The sequence below is a fragment of the Acanthopagrus latus genome, chromosome 14 (assembly GCF_904848185.1).
Source record: "Acanthopagrus latus isolate v.2019 chromosome 14, fAcaLat1.1, whole genome shotgun sequence".
Classification (NCBI taxonomy): Eukaryota; Metazoa; Chordata; class Actinopteri; order Spariformes; family Sparidae; genus Acanthopagrus; species Acanthopagrus latus.
This window is the reverse complement of record NC_051052.1, coordinates 22,111,221-22,125,063: the sequence shown is the minus strand read 5'-3', so window position 1 is coordinate 22,125,063 and position 13,843 is coordinate 22,111,221. Positions and strand designations below refer to the sequence as shown.

General features: G+C 42.8%; 1 protein-coding gene across 1 annotated transcript; it reads left to right on the top strand.

The window, feature by feature from the left end:
* Positions 1-1,130: 1,130 nt before the first annotated feature.
* Positions 1,131-13,422, top strand: tnpo3 (transportin 3). Its single transcript, XM_037122120.1, has 23 exons — positions 1,131-1,432; positions 3,365-3,565; positions 4,740-4,813; positions 5,197-5,353; positions 5,463-5,606; positions 5,746-5,921; positions 6,001-6,139; positions 6,289-6,435; positions 6,665-6,772; positions 6,886-6,977; positions 7,060-7,199; positions 7,355-7,546; positions 8,728-8,819; positions 8,909-8,985; positions 9,090-9,150; positions 9,265-9,405; positions 9,829-9,945; positions 10,615-10,709; positions 10,797-10,953; positions 11,039-11,206; positions 11,289-11,401; positions 12,456-12,539; positions 12,780-13,422. Exons 1-22 carry the CDS (start codon positions 1,313-1,315, stop codon positions 12,514-12,516), a joined length of 2,772 nt encoding a protein of 923 aa, XP_036978015.1. The 5' UTR covers positions 1,131-1,312; the 3' UTR covers positions 12,517-12,539; positions 12,780-13,422.
* The last annotated feature ends 421 nt before the right edge of the window (positions 13,423-13,843 follow it).

Here is a 13,843-nt window from a genome sequence, read left to right as displayed (position 1 = left end):
TCTGCCACTTCACAACTGCAGCTCTGGAGGACTGAACCTGAAGGACTCATATCTACGTATCTAAAGGTGACTCCTTCATTTATTTCCAGTCATCATGTTCATCGAACTTCATTTATTTTTCTCTTGTTTAAATTTTTCTACTGACATCAAATCTGAATCACTTTTAACCTATTTGAACTCTTTGTCCCACTGATTGATGAGAAGACAGGGATGGTTTGAAAGCAGCTTACAATTGATCAAAACAACAATGACAGATCTTTAGAACTGGGGCTGTATCATAACCAGGCTGTGAGTGTGAAGAAGCATGGGTATGATACGACCTCAGTTTGGAGGTCATTCACTGCAGAGCCAAATGCACCAGACCTCAACTCAACTGACAAGCTCTTGTTCTGGACTCTACAAACAGAGCTTGACAAACTCCGCTCTCACCAAGCTCTACAAACTGAACTCTACACATTTCAGTCTACACATTTCAGTCTACAAACTGAACTACAAACTGAACTCTACACATTTAACTCTACAGGCAAGCAAGACAAGCATTGTTTTATGTTTGATTTGGCTATAAAACATCGACAGGTTTTTATTGTTGTACAATGAATAATAAAGTTTCTTATGACTCTGACATTGATGTGTTTGTCCTCGTCACTGTAGTTTTAGACTTCAGTCAGTTAAAATATTCTGCAAAGTTTCTTTTGTGTGGCCCTCTTTTGAAATCCCTTTAAATCCAATAGAAAAATGAGACATTTCCGATCAAATCAAAGACTGAAACTGTGCATCTTTTGGCTTTATTGATAAGGAAACAGGGTGGGGGGGAGTGACACACAGCAAATGGTCCCCAAGCCCGGAGTCGAATACAGGTCCACTGTAGTGAGGACAAAGCCTCTGTACATGGGACGGTGCTCTACCAACTAAGCTAAATGCCAGAGTTCATTTATAGTCCTTATGATGGAAAATTCAGATCTCTTGTATTTTATTTATTACTATTTTTACAGACAAAGTTCCCATCTTAATAATTGTAATCAATCAATTGTAATAAACCAGGTCAGCAGTAACTGAAAGATATTTTGAATGAAATTCTGCCGAGAAACAGATAAATTCACAGATTTTAAAATGGGGTTCTATGTGACGTCCGACCGTCATGACAGAGCGGAACTAATGCTCCTGCCGGTGTTGCCTGCCGTGAGAAGATCGTGGTTGCACGCGGGAAGCCTGTGCGAGATGGCGGTCGACACACAGACCGTGTAGGACTCTTTTAGATCGGTTCTGCTGGTGAACTTTCTGCCTTATCGTGTTCTTGCTTCTGACCCGAGTTATGGAAGGAGGCAAACCGAACCTAGCCCTGGTCTACCAGGCGGTCCAGGCCCTTTACCACGACCCGGACCCGGCCGGGAAGGAGCGAGCCTCGGTGTGGCTCGGAGAGCTCCAGAGATCGGTAAGAAAATGGGAGAGGCCGGGAGACCGGAGCAGCGGACCGGTGGTGTGATGGACTGAGGGGTCTGAGGTGGTCTTCATGTGGTCTGTCTGGAGCGGGTCTAGACATTATACCTGTTTGAAAACGGACAGGTGAACTCAACTGCGCAGTCTCAGAGGAGCTGCCGTTAGCATCACAGCTAAGCTAAGCTAGCTAAATGAATGGATCAAAACACAAAGTGTTAGCTGTATGTAGAGCTTCATAAGCTGTCTGCGCCCCGTTCACGACTCCAAAACGAACACGGTGGCGTTAATTAAAAGACGTTTCTGTGTTTATTCAGTGTTCTGCTGGCAGACGGAGCTTCTGTGCTTTAGTCTCTGAGGATTTCAGCAGGCCCAATATGCTGCACACAGCTAGCTCTGTTAGCATGTTAGCATGGCTAATGTTACTGCTGCAGTAAAGTTTAGTCTGTGACTTCATGTCACCAGTCAAACAGTTAAAGTTAGTAACTGCTGAGTCATGTCTGTCTCTGGCCAACGGGCACGGCGGCCTTACACCAAATCTGTTCACAAATGTGACATTTTTCCCTGTAGAGGAACTTTCCACCGGCACAAACGGATCAGTCTGATTCCAGGCACACTGTCAGGTTGATCTGTCGGTGACGACGTGCAGCATTATGTTGGTGGAAGAAGAATCATTTTTAGATGTTAGTGGTGACGGCACTTTGTATTCTGAAGTGAGTCAAACTGAACTGAGCTTGTTTACATCAGGGCGTGGCACAGACCGAGACCAGGACTGATGATCAGGTTTCTGTTCAGAGGGTTCATGAATCCTCACATGTAGTGTTGACTGAACGAGTTGCTGACATGTTTAGTTTACAGAGTCAGTCGGCGCCTGAGTCCTGAGCGCCTGTCTCTAAACCGTCACGGACTGGGTAGTACCTGCGCAGGTAGCTGTCCTCAGTCAGGTGTCTGTCCTCTCTCAGGTAATCTTGGTCAGGGCTGTGACAGTATGGATTTCTATTTGTTACCTCAGTAAAAAAGGTGATGTAACATTCAAAACAAGTGAATGACTAAACAAATGAAACATCAGGGCTGCTAGTAACTGTTGCTGTTTGCTGGTAACCAGTTCTTTAGGTCCTATCAGCGGAATCACTGTATAAGATAGTAAACAGAACAAACAGCAGAAGGAGCTCCTCTTTCTTCATCTGTCATGTGGAAACATCAGATTTCCTCACAGGAAGGTAAAGTCACATAGTCCTGGTCAGAGTTCAGTTTCAAGATCATAGTGAGTGTCTCATCTCTCCTGCTGACAGCCAGTCAGGCCAGGAGCCAATCACAGAGGACATTGTTCTGCTGTGTGGTGGTTCATCTGTGCAGAGAGGGCTCACACTGACCCCTTCACCGGCCTTTTCCTCTTCATCAATGTCACTTTTATGGTTTGAACCCATTTTTAGATTGTGTTGTTTCCCCTGGTAACGCTCTGAAAAAAAAAATGTATTCGACTGACGCAATTTAAATTATATTTAGATGAAATTGTAATACAATTAAAGTTAAATCAAAGTCTTTCTGGGGACTTTGCTCCATAAATCCATCACAGCATTTTTCTGCCATTATTAACATAAATTGTTGTTGTGATTTGCCATATTCAGTGATGCCAAAACAAATATAAATTGCAGATGTTACAAAAAACAGCTGATTTATGAGTTGAATGAATGAGTGACGAAAAATGTTTTAATAAGCTGATCTACATTTTAATCATTTATTGTTAATGAAGCTACATCTCACTTTTAATTATTAAAGGGATGACCGATTCTAACAAACACAGCGGCAGTCTTCTGGCAGAGGAAAGTTTATAATGACTCGTCATAATGCGTGAAATCAGCCTGAGCTTAACTGTGGGCTGCTTAGGTGTAAACAGGTGTAATGACATCACTTCCTGTCTGTCCTTCAGATGTATGCATGGGAGATCTCGGACCAGCTGCTGCAGCTCAAACAGGATGTGGAGTCGTGTTATTTTGCTGCGCAGACAATGAAGATGAAGATCCAAACGTCATTCTACGAGCTTCCCCCTGAGACCCACAATGCACTGCGAGACTCACTGCTGACCCACATCCAGAACCTCAAAGACCTGTCCCCCATCATCGTCACACAGGTAACTGAGCACCTGTTCCTCTGCAGGGAACACAATGATGTTTCATTAGCAGAGTCAGTGACAAACCTTTAAATAGTTCCACAGGCTGAACCTTTATGAATGTTGTGTTTTTGGTGTGAGGATCCTCCACAGTGACGGAACCACGTCAGTAAAAATGTGACAGCAGGCTGTTTATGCTGAGTTCAAATCAGGTTCTGACAACAATCCTGGGGTTTCACTCCAGGGTGAGCTCTTCAAATTCAGACCTTAAACAAAAACCTAATCAGAGACAACTAGTGTCACTGCGGTGGTTAATGTTCAACATTTGTGAACTCAGGTGTTCCTCATCAGACTCTAGGACCATCAGCAGTCTGTTCAGCTTCTGTGTAACGAGGCAGGAAACATTTTATTCTGAGCAGTTAAATTAAACAAAACATCTCAAATAACACCTTATATGTGTAAATATCACAATATGTTTAAGATATATTTTATTATGATGCTTCGTCTCAATATATCAAACCACACGATTATTACAATGCTTTCTTTTATATAAAGAAAATATCAATATGCTGTGAGCCATAGCTTTAGAGTTGGGACATCCCTCTCTTTAAAAACTAAGAGGATAAGCTTTTTCACAGTGACAAGTCTCTACACAGAGAATAGCCGTTCTGCCAGTGTCTGTTTCTTTGCCTCTGTAAATGTCCCCAAAATGAAATAACATAATATGTTCATGTCTGACTTTATTTTATATGTGAATCAATAAAACAGCTTTCTGTCAGACTTCAAATTGTCAATCAACTGGACACATTTGTAGGACACATTTGTTGCTTCAGTTGCTATTTTTTAAAGAGTGAAGGAAATCAAACTGTTTATCATAACTGATTTATAATAATTACAGCATTGTCAAAACAAGAAGGAAGTTTTCTGAGAATGTCTTTAAAAGTCATTACTGTAAACATGAATAACTTGAATAAAAAGTTACTAACATTTATTTCAGGTTCATTAAATTATGTTGAGGCTAGGTGTTGTGACTCAGTTAATGTTGCAAAGACATCACCATAAACACATTTAAATATATGTTTTATTTGTATTGATGCATTAAATCAAATTTGTTTTTCTGAGGTGTGTGACATTTGTTGATCTTGTTTTTTTTTTATTCTTTGCTGATTTGTTTGTTGATTCTTTTGTGTGTTAGCTGGCTTTAGCCATCGCAGATCTCGCTCTTCAGATGGCCTCGTGGAAAGGATGTGTTCACACTCTCATAGAAAAGTAAGAATTCAGAGAATCATTGAACATTGTTACAAATACACAGGATGTGTTGAATGAAAACAGGAACTAGAAAAGAAACAAAAAAGAAAAGGCAAACTTTATTGACAATGCTGCTATGTGTACAGGACATACACAGAATTAAGAAAAGTGGAAAGTAAATGTGGGGGGAGGGTGGAGCCTACTATGAACTATGGGAATCCATGGGGAGTGGCGTCGGAGCAAGTTGAAGAGCAATTTGATTTCCATTTTTTGAAATCGTCCTAAACCACAAACTCAAATTCATCGATTTATCACCCAGCCCCATATGAGGGTGAAACTGGGTTTATGAATGATCATTTTCTCTGACATGTGACTCACCTGTCCATGTCTCCACCCCCTCTCAGGTACAACAATGACATCAGCTCGATGCCCTTCCTCATAGAAATTCTCACTGTGCTGCCAGAGGAAGTTCACAGTAGATCTCTACGAATTGGAGCCAATCGGAGGACAGAAATCATCGAGGATCTGGCTTACTACTCCAGCACTGTCGTCACACTGCTGGTCAGGAAAATTTCCTGCCTGAATCTGCCTGTTTTAATCTCGGTCAGCTTTATAATATATATGTTATTCTTTAGTTTCATGCCATCATCTGTTTATATTTTGATTTTAGACGACGTGTGTGGAGAAGACAGGGAACGATGAGAAGATGTTCATCAAAGTATTTCGCTGTTTGGGTAGCTGGTTCAATCTGGGAGTCCTGGACAGTAACTTTATGGCCAGCAACCAGCTGCTCATGGTCCTCTTCCAAGTCCTGGTGAGATTGTCGTCCAACTGCTTTACAGAGATGTCTGCCTTCTGTTAACTGACAGGACAGGAAGTGTAAATCTCCACAACATGTTTAACACATGCTGATGTTGCCTGATGTTCTCTGTCATGTTCTTCTGTCTCCGCAGCAGAGGGATGAAACTTCCACCAACCTCCACGAGGCTGCATCAGACTGTGTCTGCTCAGCTCTCTATGCTATAGAAAATGTGGACACAAATATGGCGTTAGCCCTGCAGCTCTTCCAGGGAGTCCTAACGCTGGAAACAGCCTATCATATGGCTGTGGCCCGAGAGGACCTGGACAAGTGAGGGAAAACAAAGAACTGGTCCTGATTGTATTGTTTAGTGTTTGCAGACACATTTATGTTTGACTTTTGTCCACAGAGTGCTGAACTACTGCAGGATCTTCACAGAACTCTGCGAGACATTTTTAGAGACCACAGTCAGGAGTCCAGGGCAGGGTATGGGAGACCTGAGGACACTCGAGCTGCTGCTGATCTGTGCAGGACACCCTCAGTATGAGGTACCAAAACAACTACAACACCAGCAGTAACAACATAACCACGACACACACAGCACCAATATACCCTACATAACCACAGTGCCAACATAACCACAACACCCACAGCACAAAAATAACACATTATAATCCTGGTCTTTGTTCTGAACCAGGTCGTGGAGATTTCTTTCAACTTCTGGTACCGTCTTGGAGAACATCTGTATAAAATCAATGATGCCGCTCTTCACACCATCTTTAGACCGTATATTCAGAGACTCCTGCACTGTTTGGCCCGACACTGTCAACTCGATCCAGACCACGTAAGTCAACTTTCCAAACAGAACCACCTCTACCTGATATAATCCATCCTCAACTTGAACTTTATTAATCAGTCAGATGTCGGGTACAGTGATCTGCCTGTTACAAACAAAGTTGTATGTTTGTCTTATTTATTATAAGTTAAACTGACTACTGTAAGTGATCGATGCAACTGTGAAGATGATACTTCATTAATCCTGACCTGCAGTTTGTTTCGTTTTCACTCAACAGGAGGGAATCCCTGAGGACACCGATGACTTTGGAGAGTTCAGGATGAGAGTTTCTGACCTCGTTAAAGACGTCATTTTTCTTGTTGGATCCATGGAGTGTTTTTCTCAGGTACCTACAATTTCAGTCTGCTAAACTACATGTTGTTAATGAGTTATGTTCTTAAATGTTCTCCTTTGTTGTCAGATGTTGTCAACCTTTACAAATGAGCTGTTTGTTTTCAGTTATATTCTACATTAAAAGAAGGGAACCCTTCCTGGGAGGTTACAGAGGCAGTCCTCTTCATCATGGCTGCGATTGCAAAAAGTGTTGATCCGTGAGTGTCTGAGTCACTTTAATGATATTTAATATTTAAGGTTAAAGTTTCTCTTCCCACTCAGTTTATGTTTGTCTTTCAGAGAGAACAACCCGACATTGTCAGAGGTGTTGCAGCAAGTGGTCCTACTTCCTGAAAGTGTCCACATGGCAGTTCGATATACAAGCATCGAGCTGGTCGGAGAAATGAGCGAGGTGGTGGACAGAAACCCCAGATTCCTCGGTAATTTTAATGAGTCCAATTCGAACCGGCAGCTGTGTGTTGTGTGGTTCGCACTGATGTTTTCATGGTCGGATCACAGAAAAAAATCATCAGAATCATCATTCCTGTTGCACCTGATTGTTGATCTACTTGTCTCTCTATCTTCTCCCTGTCAGACCCAGTATTGAACTACCTGATGAAAGGTCTCAGGGAGAAACCTCTGGCATCGGCCGCAGCGAAGGCTATTCACAACATCTGTTCAGTGTGCAGAGATCACATGGCTCAACACTTCCAGGGTCTGTTAGACATTGCTCGCTCGCTCGACTCCTTCGCCCTGTCAACTGAGGCTGCTGTTGGACTGCTTAAAGGTATGTTACTACACGTGCAGTACATGTGATCACCTGTGGTGAGGTCATCAGGTCAGTGCAACCTGCAGGCAGCATAGAGGAGAGAGGCACCAATGAATAAGCAGATGACATTCATGTTGACCAACTCTTTACCTTTTGGTGTACCGTATTTTCACGACCATAGGGCGCGGTTTCAGTTACGGGTGCTTTTTCTGTATTTAACAAATACATAAGGCGCACCGGACCATAGGGCGCGGGCATGGTAAAACACACCGGTAAAACATGCATGCTAGTGTGTGTATTTAAAAAGGCAGCGGGAGCAAAACGGAGTTTGGTTGTGCTTTATTGAAATCCTGGCCCGGATGGAAAGATGGCACCGTTTCATGAAGCGAAAGCACCAAGACGGACCTCCTTGAAAATGTTCAATTTTCATTTCTTCCGCTAGCGTTACTGCCCTTAGTCGTATGGTGACTGTAGAGACGCTTCTTCCAGCTGTCCTTTGACCGGCAATCCATTGCTCGAGTCGGTCTTCCAACTCGGGCCATCTCGCCTTGTGTCCGCGGAAACTCAGCTGCGTCTTCTTGACCTGTCGCAGCTCGTTTTCCATATTCCTCCACTTGCAAACCATGGATTCACTGATATTGTATTCCCTCGCGGCTGCTCGATTCCCTTGTTCCACCGCGTAACTGACAGCTTTCAGTTTAAACTGTGCTTCGTAAGCGTGTCTCTTTGCCATTATCGGGGTTGCCAAAACAATGATGCACATACTGGCACTAGTGTCCTTTTTATATACAATTCACGATTCACCCTTTAACGTTCTCATCTAGTCCTCTGTTACGTCCGCCTTACAACAACAACAACAATAACGCCCACACTTCACACTTCACCCTTCAACGTTCTCATGTAATCCGCCTTACAAAAAAACAACACATTAGGCGCACTGCACTATAGGGCGCACCGCACATTTTGGAGAAAGGGTTTTGAGACGTTTAGGTGCGCCTTATGGTCGTGAAAATACGGTAATTCAATTTGATATTTACTTTGCGGGTCCACTTTTCAGTGTTTAAATCTTTACGCTTTTAATTTGATCCATCTATCCGACTCTTCACCTGTCTCATCGTTGGTTCTGATGTCTTGTCACTGAACAAAGAGACATAATACTGTAAGTGTAGTCATGACTTAATTGGCGTTTACCTGTGCAGGTACAGCTCTGGTCCTGGCTCGTCTTCCTCTGGAGAAGATAGCAGAGTGTCTCAGTGACCTTTGTGCTGTTCAGGTGATGGCTCTGAAGAAGGTCAGTGTGTTTTTTTATTTGCATAAGTTTTAGAAACATAAATAAATACAATATTTAAACTACAGGCAAAGTTCACGTGTTTCTTTCAGCTGCTGGCTGAAGAATCTCCAAACGGTAAATCAGCTGATCCCACAGTCTGGCTCGACAGATTGGCTGTTATCTTCAGGTGAGTTTACCTGTTGTTGGTGTTTTCCTTGTTGTCAATATTATTCAAACTTCATTCAAATCATCAGACAGTGAACACGATCATAACCTTTGTTTTTCCTGTAGACACACAAACCCCATAGTGGAAAACGGACAAACTCACCCATGTCAGAAAGTCATCCAGGAGGTAAAACACCTGAGCTTTTCCTGGAACAGTCATTTGAATATTTGCCCACAAAAAGTCTGTTTTAATGAATAACCTCATTATGTGACCTACTTGTGTCATGTGATTCACTTGTAGATCTGGCCCGTGCTGTCAGAGACTCTAAACACTCATCAGGCTGATAACAGAATCGTGGAGCGATGCTGTCGCTGTCTCAGGTTTGCTGTACGATGTGTCGGGAAAGGCTCTGCCTCCCTCCTGCAACCACTTGTCACTCAGGTGAGACACACCTGGACAAGCGCAAATTGACTTTTTTGCCTGATTGTTATATCTGGACTGTCGTACTGTCCTACCTAGCCTAGCCTTAAGTGTGTTGAATGATTTGTTGTTATTGATCCAGTATAAATAGTTTATTTAGCTCATGTGTTATTAATGGGGCTGAGGGTTAATTGGATTGATAATCGGTCTGCCACAATATCAATTAGCCGACTCTGTCTCGGTGGAAGTCTCAAGTGCACATGCTCTATGGCACCCCAGCTGGACAGCCACCGCCACAATTAAAGTCTGATTCTGTGGGAAACACTGATCAGTGATGTTAAAAATCATAGTCACATCTTCTGTCAGTTCAGATAAAAACACAAAAGTAAATTTACATGTAGTCTTTAATACCTGTTTGTTTGTTTGTTTGTTTGTTGTCATCAGATGGTGAGTGTGTACCAGGTGTATCCACACTCCTGCTTCCTGTACCTGGGCAGCATCCTGGTGGACGAGTATGGCATGGAGGAGGGCTGCAGACAGGGACTGCTTGACATGTTACAGGTAAACTTTCCACCTGGTAAATTCTCACCTGAGACCTGGTCAGTGTTTTCCACACATAGACTTTACCTGGCTTGGCCATGCAGGTGCATGAACAGTCACCAAAGTATATTCAGGGACCATTTTCGTGTTTTATTTCTAAATTGTTATCCGTCTGAGAGAAGTTCGTCTCTGTATTTATCTCTCTGTCGCTGTCTCGGTCGCTGTCTATGGGCCTGTCTCTGCTCTTCATTTTCTCGATTTAAATCCCTCCTGTTACACACTGACGTGATGCAACCTATCCTGTCTTTAGTTGACCCACTTGGGCTGCTGTCTTGTAAAAGCTTGTAAGTTCGCCTGGTTGTTGCGACGTCATTAAGTACCACGCTGGTTTTGATAGATTTGATAGGCTGCATAATTAACGACAAGATTCCTCCACTTGTGACTCACCTACTAATGTGAATACAGAACTGTAACTGAAAAAATCTAAAACAAGATGTGCGTTTCTGGTGACTGTACAAAAATTACTGCTGATAAAGAACGTCAACAGAAAACACACACACACACAAAGAGGCAAATAGGATGTCACAGACATATGTCACACCATGTAAACCCATTCACACACCTGTGTCTGACTGTATGAGGTTGGTGGTGGTGGTGATGATGTTGATGATGATGATCTCCCTCCTTCAGGCTCTGTGTATGCCGACCTTCCAGCTGTTGGAGCAGCAGAACGGTCTGAGGAATCATCCGGACACTGTAGATGACCTGTTCAGACTGGCCACCAGGTGAGTCTGCAGGTTCACCTGAGCAGATGAGATTTATGTTGCCATTTCATTTCCTCTGATGTCTACCTATCCCTCATGTCTGTCCAGGTTTGTCCAGAGGAGTCCTGTCACTTTACTCAGCAGCAGCATCATTGTTCACATAATCCAGTGTGCCATTGCTGCCACCTCATTGGATCATCGAGACGCCAACTGCAGCGTCATGAAGTTTGTCCGAGACCTGATCCACACCGGAGTCGCCAATGATGTGAGTCAATGAAGATCAAAAGATTCAAACTGTCCACTGTCTCTGACCAGAACATGATAAACATGTCTGTCCTCTGTCTCTGCAGCACGAGGAAGACTTTGAGGTGAGGAAGCAGCTGATTGGTCAGGCCATGGAGCAGCATGGTCAGCAGCTCATCACTCAGCTGATGCACTCTTGTTGTTTCTGTCTGCCGCCATACACACTGCCTGACGTTGCCGAGGTTCTGTGGGAGGTCATGGTGTTTGATAGACCGGTAAGTATAAACTATAACACCTGGTCGGGTGTGTCACCAGATGTTTAGAGTCTGTTTATTTTTGTTTGTTTGTTTTTCCCAGACGTTCTGTCGCTGGTTAGAAAACGCTCTGAAAGGTTTACCAAAGGAGACGTCAGGAGGAGCTGTGACGGTCACTCACAAACAGCTGACTGACTTCCACAAACAAGTCACCAGGTGAGATCAGGTGACACCTGCAACAACAGAAATGAGCCACATGAGCAACCAGAAACTGACCTATTACGCTGACATTCTCTTTGGCTAAACTAAATGTTATGTTCCCATCACTCAATTATTTGTGTGCATGCTGAGCACACGTTAGGATTGAACCTGCTCTCTGCAGATGAACCAAAAGTCATGGTCTGGTATTTTATTGCAGACAGGTGAAGAAAGAAAGGTTCTATGATTCATAATGTTGACTTCCTTTTACATCTTAAATGTCCACGCAAAATAAAACCTTTCATCTCATACAGTTTAAATGTCAAAGGCTGAGTCAATCTGCATTTTGCCTGTTTTAGTGATAGCATTGAAGCTCTGGCCCCAATTTAATCATCAAATTAATGAATCGGCAGAAGTTTCTGTTTGTACTGACTTTAATAAAGGAAAGCAAAGTCATGAAGAAAGGCTGGAAGCATTTTAGAATAAGATCAATGAAAAGCTCCTGTGATGATTCATCAGAAATATTTAGATCTGTGAGGCATTCAGGGACATTTAGATCTGATGGTAAGACTTTCAGGGACATGCTGAACATGATGCGACGTGTGAGTTGTATCAGCGGCCTGAGGCTACGGACAGGTTTCTGTTGAGACTTGTCAACCTCAATGTGGAACGCAGAAAAGCTGGAGTCTTAATGGTGAGTTCTGACTCGTCCAGGGAACAAGACAACATCTGAGCTTAGAGGAACTCACCTGAACAGACTAAACTACAGCAGAGTGAATGTTTTACTAATCATGTAACAGCTTTGTAGGAAAAATAGTCCCGATTCAAAGTTTTACCCCTGCTGAGGTTAAACAGTGTTTTACTGGGAAAAAAAACTCAGAGGCCAAACAGGTTCAATGTTTGAGCTGCTGTTTTACTGTTAAATACTGAACTCTGACATTGAAATCTAATATGACAAAGAACTTCACACAGAAAACAAATGTCAGTCATCTCTGTGTCATTTACTGTTCAGTTCTATCTGTAACCATGGTAACTACGGGGTGTGTTAATCTTTGATTCCTCTTCTTGTTAGTGCTGAGGAGTGTAAACAGGTGTGCTGGGCCATCAGAGAGTTCACCAGACTGTTCCGATAGCTGCAACCTTCACACAACACCAGGTAATTGTTCATGTTGTAAATTAGATATAACCCTAACCATGACATTGTGTCCCTCATAAACTCAGTCTGTTGAAAACTTCAACATTTCATTCACATTTCGTTTCATCCCAAACTGGAAATGTTAAAATGTTACAATCTTGTTTATTCTTTCAGTCAGTGATGATGTCAGTGCTCAGTCTGAGATGTAAAAGCAATGACAAGTTGATGAATGTCAAAGTTAATTAAATTTTCCTTCTTCAGGTTAAATCTTTTGTTGACCAACATTCAGAGGTGACGGCAAAAAGCTGCGACTGCAGACGAGGATCCAAAGGGACGAGATGAAGATGATAAAGATGGAGGAGGGACTTTGAATGTGAAACAGGACGAATCACTCTGAAGGACTGACTGAGTGAAGACTGACTGGACAGAGTCCTCTACCCCGACCCCCAACCTAACCTGACCTCACCTGCAGCAGGTGTCAGGTCGGCGGGGTCGGGTCCAGCAGGTGGTCGGGTCAGGACGAGGATGAGTTCACTAAGTGAAATGATGCGGATCAGTCCTGTTGGATCTTCATCAGTAATCGATCGTAGGACGTGCCTGGTCAACAGTTTTTAAGAGAAGATTTATTTTTGGGACTTTGGTCGTGATGTTTTTTGTCCGTGCCATAAAAAGAGCCAAAAGATTCCCCATGATGCTCTTGGCTGAGTGGCTGCCTGCGGAGGCCTAATGCTGGAGGATTTGACGTCACCTTTGACCTTTTTAACTTTGGTTGAATTTTAGTTGTTTTTCCACAAAGTGAGACAGAGAGAACTCTGGGTAATGAGACGGAGAGACTGAAACCATGACATCATCGGTGATGTAGCCTTGTTGTAAACAATAAAAAAAACAACTGAAACTACCACAATGTTTGATATAGTGCTTAAATAGTCATTTTAGAGATTCCAATCAGCAGTGTCTCTGTGCAGAATCAACTGAAGCTGCTGCTACTCATCAGGTATGATTTTACCCAAACATGGATCAGGAGGTGTGAATGTTGACTAGACAAAGATGTATCAAGAGCTGTGAATGTAAACCAATAATTCATCAGGAGGTGTGGACGTTAAGTTGAGGGTGGAACAGGTCCTTGCTGACCTTTGTGGCCGATGGAAATTGACATGAAATATAAGGTAAACAAAGGTTTAATTCATGACAATGAAGGTTCTATTCCATTTACTGTAGCAGGAACTTTCTAGTGAGCTACCATGCACAATAGCAGCACCTTGACTCCATTTTACCTGAATGGAACAGAAACTTTATCAGCATTTAGTCATTGGTAATATCTCTGT

Bases quoted from the DNA above. Each gene is read 5' to 3' on its own strand.
- tnpo3 (XM_037122120.1), top strand. From the start codon at position 1,313: ATGGAAGGAGGCAAACCGAACCTAGCCCTGGTCTACCAGGCGGTCCAG. The intron at 5,354-5,462 runs GTCAGGAAAATT...TTTTGATTTTAG, and splicing joins GCACTGTCGTCACACTGCTG to ACGACGTGTGTGGAGAAGAC. The intron at 5,922-6,000 runs GTGAGGGAAAAC...TTTTGTCCACAG, and splicing joins GCCCGAGAGGACCTGGACAA to AGTGCTGAACTACTGCAGGA.